Genomic DNA, 7518 nt, shown 5'->3' on the forward strand with positions numbered 1-7518 from the left:
AACGCACCCTCCGCTACCCTTGTGAGGATAAGCGGTAGAAAATGAATGAATTAATGTTTATTTTAATTTTTCATTTTACCTAAGAGACTTTCATTTTAGTGCAGACCTGCCAACATGTACAAATTTATAGTACACAACATGCAATTTGACTTTTGAATGTTTGCATGCAGTCAGTTTTGTTGCATTTTCCTGGTTTGTTTGAACTTCAGTCTGTACAGTACACATAAATGGATATGTAAAACTATCAAAATGTGACAATGCAAAATACACATTTTGTGTATGACTATAAAATGAAATATTTCAAGTTAAGGTTAAAATGTGTTTTTTTAAGGGTTCAGGAGTAAGGGGTACATGGCTTTAGGTCAGAGGGGTATGTGACTAAGAAGGTTGGGAACCACTGCTCTAGACCTTTTATGTGCTCCCTGTAAATGGGACAATTGGGGTATAACACACCTGGCCATGGAACAGCTGAGCAGTCAACTGTTCCATTACTTTTGGTCCCCTTTAAAAGTGGGAGTCATATAAACGACTTGACCTGAGAAAACAAAACATTTGACCACCCTAGTTTCCAGATCATTTGACACACTTAAAGTAAACGTAACACAAGAAAATAATGTATAAAATGTTTATTTCTTTAACCAAGCATTGTTTAAAAAGAAACTCACAAAACAAGCAAAGACATGTTAAAATAAAAAAAAATATTAACTTGCCAACCTATAGTGGCAGTGAGACATTGCTTTTCTTTTTCCCTAACAAAATACAGGAGAACCGAGGCGTCACACGTCAACTTTACTGGAAACTTCAGATTCATCTGGACTGTTCAACTGCAACAAAGAGGTAGAAAAAATAGAATAAGTAACACCGTAATCAATCACTTCAGCAGTGTGTTCCTGGTATATATTCTTTCAATGGGAAGGGCAAAGTACGTGTATGATTAACAAGTACTTGTGTCACAAGACGAGGTGATACAAGAGATTGGTTCCAAGAAAAGTTTTTTATTTATTTAACACTCAATAATGTTAGGTGTGTTGTGAAATGTTTATTGTTCACAAATTGATGCAGAACTAAAATAATTTTAGATGAAATAAGCCATTAAATAACCCAATATTTCCTTTTAATATGTCATCTTTCACTTGTAAACTTGCCGTTTATGACATTTTGTCACAGCCAATTGATACCATCTGTCAAATGTTAGGAGCATTTCTTGAAATAACGGCTTACAAAGCATTTCGTTTGCCGTTTGCAAACTTCACGTTCTGTGAACTCGCACCATTTTACGCTGTTCTGTTTGTATTTACTTTGCAGATCAAATGTCTCGGCTAGTGTCGACTGTCGGAACAAAGGCTCTGCTTCTTCAATTTGGGAAAACAGAGTGGGATGGATATGTTTGAATAGGGTAAGTTCTTCTCACGCGGCAATACATTGGGGCTGGAAAAATTGAGTTCACTTTCATTAATTGTGTAATTAAATAATTAATTTCTTTGTGGGGGCGGCGCGGTGGGGGAGTGGTTAGCATGCAGACCTTGTGGTTTTCTCCGGGTATTCCGGTTTCCTCCCACATTCCAAAAACATGCTAGGTTAATTGGTGACTCCAAATTGTCCATAGGTATGAATGTGAGTGTGAATGGTTGTTTGTCTATATATGCCCTGTGATTGGCTGGCCACCAGTCCAGGGTGTACCCCGCCTCTCGCCCGAAGACAGCTGGGATAGGCTCCAGCCCCCCCGCGACCCTCGTGAGGAAAAAGCGGTAGAAAATGAATGAATGAATTTCTTTGTGGTCCCAAGCTTAGTACCCATGAGAAAAGGAGAAATTTTAATCTCACGGGATCTTGTGACACCCCTCGTACCAACCTCTATTTGTGGTACAATCACTAAATAATAAATCATGAGAACTTACTGTAAGTGGAGATATCGATCTCCTCTGGCAGCTCTGGCACATTGACTTCGAAGCGGTCTTGGACCTCATTCAGAGTCTTTGCGTCAGTCTCGTCTGACACGAAGCTGATTGACAAGCCTTTGGTGCCGAACCGGCCAGCACGAGCCACCTGAGGTTCACGGGGGGAAAAGCACAAAGACAACGTAAGCGGGCAAGTCAATTAGTAATACAGTTGTTAGCATAAACAGACCTGCCAACCTTGAAGGCGTTTTTAAAAAATAAAATAAAAGGGATGCAGGGTATGATGTGTCTTATACAGACAGGAAATAATGTACTACAAGCCGACCAATCACAGCAGCTTTAGCAGTGCAGCTCAAGTGTTTTTTTTTTTGGTGCACATTGCGCTTTGCACAGAGACTAAACTGAAACCGACAAAAATTAAAATGCATGTACAGAAAACATGAAATGCGAATATGCTGGCAGGTCTGCATATCAAGCATAAAATGGTCTGGGATTAAAGCACTACTGACTCTGTGGAGGTATGAGTCGGAATCCTCAGGCATATCGTAGTTGAAGACGATGTTGACCCTCTCGATGTCCATACCTCGACCAAACAGGTTGGTTGCGACCAGGATCCGCCGCTGGAAGTCTTTAAACTGCTGGTAGCGGGATAACCTGCAACATTGTCGTCAAAGGAATGAGTCGGAAGGTTAAAATATTGAAGTTGATGAATGTTGTCTATGAATTTGTAAAGATTGACTTGGCGTCTCCTACCTCTGCTCCTGTACCATGCCTCCGTGGATGGCAATAGCTGGAAAGTTTTGCTCCACCAGCAGCTGAGACAGCGCTACACAGCGATGCACCGACTTCACAAATATCACCACCTAAAAGGAACCAAAGGATACCACTAAAGGTAAGAATCATATTAAAAGGGAAAAAAGTGCAATTTTAAAATATTTCCCCAACCTGGTTGAACTCCAGCACATCGAGGAGGTCAAAGAGCTTTCGGTTCTTTTCGCTGTCCTTTAACTTGCAGTAGTACTGCTGTAGACCGTGGAGGGTCAGCTTGGTCTCGTCATCTACAAACACCTCCATAGGCTACATACCAGGAAAGGAGAATAACAATAGTTTCTTGCATCGTACATGCAGAGTGCATAAACCCACATAAGTACGGAGTTGACAGCAGAACAGTGTGTGTTCTCTTGGGCAGTGTTAGAACCAGGAGTACTAATGACTCCATGGCTTAGTGGTATCTACTCAAGAGGGTTGCTTTGGCCCTCTGATATGGTCACTTATGGCACGGACAGCCACAAGTGGGCAAAGCAAGAGGGGCTAATTTATTATTCTTTGTGAACAATTGTGGCAAAAACCTTCTTTTATGTTACATCAAAAAAATATTTACAACACTATGAACATTTACAATGTTACACATTAGGAATGCAACTGTAGGTGTGCTTGCGTTTGCGCGCTTTTCCACTTCCTGCTTGGGAAAGATGCATGCCAAGCTCTTATTAAATGCACTTCTGCCACCTTGTGGCCATTTTTAAGTCTTAAAGCTGCACTAATCATGATCTCTTCTATTGTGCAACTGCATCATCATCTCTTTTTGCCTCTCACGCAAAAAAACGTATAAATACGTCTATGGTAGGGAATGAGTTAATATTGCCATGTCTTTTTAAGACACACTATGCGCATGCTTTAATGCTATGTAACTGGACCGTGGTCATGTTGCTGAGAGAAGATTTTTCATCAGCGTTTGTTTACAACTGCTGTACAGACATGCACTTACATCTTGCATGAACTTGCGGCATACTGGGCGGATCTCCTTGCTTAGTGTGGCACTGAACATCATGACCTGCTTCTCGTGGGGGGTCAACCTGAAGATTTCCTGGACGTCACGTCTCATGTCTGTGGCAGTCCAGAGGACATCATTGGATTTTCCTTCTTTTATTTACTATTCATTAAATTCAGACGTGATACTTAGTACCACTTCCTGCTACTCACCAAGCTCCTCCAGCATCTTGTCGCACTCATCGAGCACAAAGTGCTTTATGTTCTTCACGCTGAGAGTCTTGTTGCGGATGAGGGCCAAGGTGCGCCCGGGTGTGCCCACAACAATGTGAGGGCATCCCTGTTTCAGGACTTCCTCGTCCTTCTTAATGGGAAGGCCGCCAAAGAACACAGACACCTTGATGCTGGACATGTACTTTGAAAAGCGATCATACTCTTTGCTGATCTGGAAGGCCAACTCTCGAGTGTGGCACATAACTAGGACAGACACCTGGCAAGGGGGTAAACGCAATGTTAGCCTCACTATATGGAATTCCACTTTCTTCAGTAGTTAAATGTAAACTCACCTGACCATCCACGGGTTCAATCTGTTGCAGAGTGGCCAGTACAAATACGGCTGTCTTTCCCATACCAGACTTGGCTTGACACAAGATGTCCATGCCGAGGATGGCTTGAGGAATGCACTCATGTTGGACTGAAAATACACCAAATGGTTAGTAAGTCTTGAGTGAATAAAAACATGTTATGTTATTGCCTTTTTAATTGAACATCAGTATCTCTGGAAAATAACATTCATCCATTTTCTATGATGCTTATCCTTACAAGGGTCGCGGGGGTATATGAGCCTATCCCAGCTGACTTTGTACGAGAAACGGGGTACACCAGCCAGGGGTCGCCAGCCAATCACAGGGCACATATAGACAAACAACCATTCACACTCACATTCATACCTATGGACAATTTGGAGTCGCCAATTAACCTAGCATGTTTTTGGAATGTGGTATGAAACCCACAAACACACGCTGAGAACATGCAAACTCCACAAAGAGATGCCCAAGCTGAGGATCTAACCCAGGTCCAGTTTCCCAATCTCCCAACTGTGCAGCCAAATATGCTAACCAGTCAATCACTGTGTTATAGACATATATTATCGTGCTAGACTTAACAAGGTATAACTAAATATCACTATGAATGCTGTAAATGGTATCAGATTAGTCTCCTTGTTTATTGCGCTTCCAGAGCTGACTGTGTATGTGGATTGCCATGGCATATTACCAGTACTCAGGTTATGTACACAACTAGGAATTATGTATATGCATGCTGAAGATGTGCACCCCTGATAGACATGCATAACATATAAATATATGTATTTATGGTAGAAGCTTGTTTTTTTTTTTAGACTTGGTCATTTTAAAAGTAGCTTGCAGGTTGAAAAAATGTGAGTACTCATGTCGTAAACAATACTATATATTCCATTAGGCATCCTCAAATTGCATACTGATAAGAAAGTCAGATCATGAAGAAAGATATGCCTTTTCTGGTACATTTTGGGAAACAATGACGTGTTTACTGTCACCTTACCTTCAGATGGATGCTCAAAACCACAGTCAATGATGGCGCGGAGCAGCTCTGGTTTGAGGAGAAAATCTCTGAAGCCAGAGCTGTGGATGGAGACGTACGACCCCTTCACCGCCTTTTTGTTGGCCGGAGTTGAACTCTCAAGTGCTCCTTGGGGCTCATCGTCCTCCTCATAGTCCAAGAGTTCGTTATCAACGTCAGCTTCAGACATCTGTAAGAGAACAATGCGTATTTAATTCTGATCTGCCCTCACTCATCTGTTGAGGACGTTGAAAGTGATTCTTACATGTTTCTATTAGCCGGATTATTCCAAATCTACCAGACAATGCTGCAAAGCTTGTGATAGTGACGGTTTACATTACATGTATACATAGCTGGTATATTGTGAGGGGATCCACATCCTACTACGAGAAGGCCGCATCGATTTCATGCATAATGATACACGAGTTCGAATAGAATTAATACCAATGCATTTGTAAGAAGTGTTAATTTAAAGCTATATAAACACGTACCCGGACTACACGTGCAAACCGGCGTGCGATCAAACACGGCATGCAATGGACTCAGTCACCCTTCGTTCGACCCAACAAGTTAGCAAGCTAGCAGTTTAAACGCAGCACAAGAATTTAGTTAACCAAACAGTTAAGCTACAAACTCAAAGCTAAAATGTCACAGCTCGTTTGCTTATCTGTCTACTACACATTAATGAATTGTTTACACTGCTATAACCATCGGATTATTACACTTGAATCAACTGACTCGACAAACTCAAACGAACGTTAACGCGGTTAGCTTGTTAGCAACCGACAATGGGCCTACTTTACGATACAAAATATGCCAAATATCGAACAGTTAAAAGAAAAGGACTGTTTGCGTGTGAATATATATTATGCGTCTCTTGTATGGAATAAAAGAACAATGTATATTACCTTTTAAAAGCTTGATTCGATTTCTGACCCGACGTTGATAATGACTATGCAAGCTAGCAAGCATCCGCCGCACAGTGGAGCACCAAGGACTGTAAAGTTGACAACGGGTTTCGTGTGCTCCACGAAAGAATGTAACACAGTGTAGTACGCAAGGGCCGCCATGATGGTGAGCAAGAGAGCTGGACAGGGCTTGGTGGACACTGGGGTATAATGTAATGTACTAGCTTTGAGCTTAGTATAAAATAGTTATACGCGGTGCGTATACTTGATCGAATGGATGAATGTTATTCAGTCATCGCATTATTCATACATTTGATAGATTATAATGTAAATCACCATCATCGCTGACTTAACATTTATTCAACTAATCACTCAGAGAAAGTAATTAGCTTAAAGCGCTTTAAATCTTGTCCAATGTCCTGACTATTTACAATAACCAGTGTTGTAAATCTACAACATTTTTATGACACGTACCTGTATTTGTTTTTGGGGAACTTGAAAAATGACAAATTTGGTCTTTTACGTCATCTAATAGAGTAATTAACGGCTGAGCAGTGTCCCAAGTATATGTTTTCAAGCCAACGATTCTTGATTCTGCTCACCATGATGGCGGCCAAACTCGCGCAGGCTGTACTACGGAAGTGGATGCTCAGTCGGCACCAAGGTACCAATATGATCAATATTTCTAGTTCGCTTCTGTTTATCTTTACAAAAATGTTTTGGTATATGATTCCATTATTGATACAATTAAACTAGAGTATATATTATTAATTAGTGGCCATTATCTGGCCTTGGTATCTAGTCGATACCCAAATTTACAGGAGTGTATTTCCGAATGCCCTCAGCACACATTCCGGATGCATTTAAACCCATCAAAAAACGCCCAGTCGCGTTTTAAATTTCACGTGTTACATTGCTATAATCCGCGAAGGAAGTTAATAACTGCAATACAAAACAAACATCAATATATATATTTATATACAGTGTATATTGTGTGCTGCTCGCTCCAAACATACATATCCCGGAAATGATTTTCACACATTCCAAAATAGTAAGTATTTATTTTTGCTGAAATTTGTATTCGCTTTTTACTTCATACGTTAAAATCAAACATTGATCAGGGAATGTGTAGTATCTAATATGTCCACTTGGTGACAACATCGGGTCATTTAAAGGGCCTGACAGGTCAAGATACTTAAAAATAAACATAACGAAGATTCATTTATGAGGTACAAACAACATCGGTAGAACGTTATCTGAGTCGAAATATAATTGTATCTTCATATGACAGTGGAATGGATTGCATACGATTTAAAACATCTTTAACTGATTCATAGATGTTT

At 40.6% G+C, this 7518-nt stretch overlaps 1 protein-coding gene across 2 annotated transcripts; it reads right to left on the reverse strand.

Moving 5' to 3' along the window:
- Window positions 1-605: 605 nt before the first annotated feature.
- Window positions 606-6257, reverse strand: LOC131103070 (ATP-dependent RNA helicase DDX39A-like). 2 transcript variants are annotated; one of them, XM_078793346.1, is made up of 10 exons: window positions 6176-6257; window positions 5250-5457; window positions 4235-4362; window positions 3882-4158; window positions 3667-3785; window positions 2844-2975; window positions 2652-2761; window positions 2408-2552; window positions 1899-2046; window positions 606-824 (listed from the first exon to the last, which is right to left on the reverse strand). In XM_078793346.1, exons 2-10 carry the CDS (start codon window positions 5455-5457, stop codon window positions 808-810), a joined length of 1284 nt encoding a protein of 427 aa, XP_078649472.1. In that variant the 5' UTR covers window positions 6176-6257; the 3' UTR covers window positions 606-807. The 2 variants fall into 2 exon arrangements, with proteins under 2 accessions (XP_078649472.1, XP_078649473.1); XM_078793347.1 differs by lacking the exon at window positions 6176-6257 and adding an exon at window positions 5533-5606.
- Between the last annotated feature and the right edge of the window lie 1261 nt (window positions 6258-7518).

The sequence above is a fragment of the Doryrhamphus excisus genome, linkage group LG9 (genome assembly GCF_037039965.1).
Source record: "Doryrhamphus excisus strain RoL-2023G ecotype Guam linkage group LG9, RoL_Dexc_Guam_v1.1, whole genome shotgun sequence".
NCBI lineage: Eukaryota > Metazoa > Chordata > Actinopteri > Syngnathiformes > Syngnathidae > Doryrhamphus > Doryrhamphus excisus.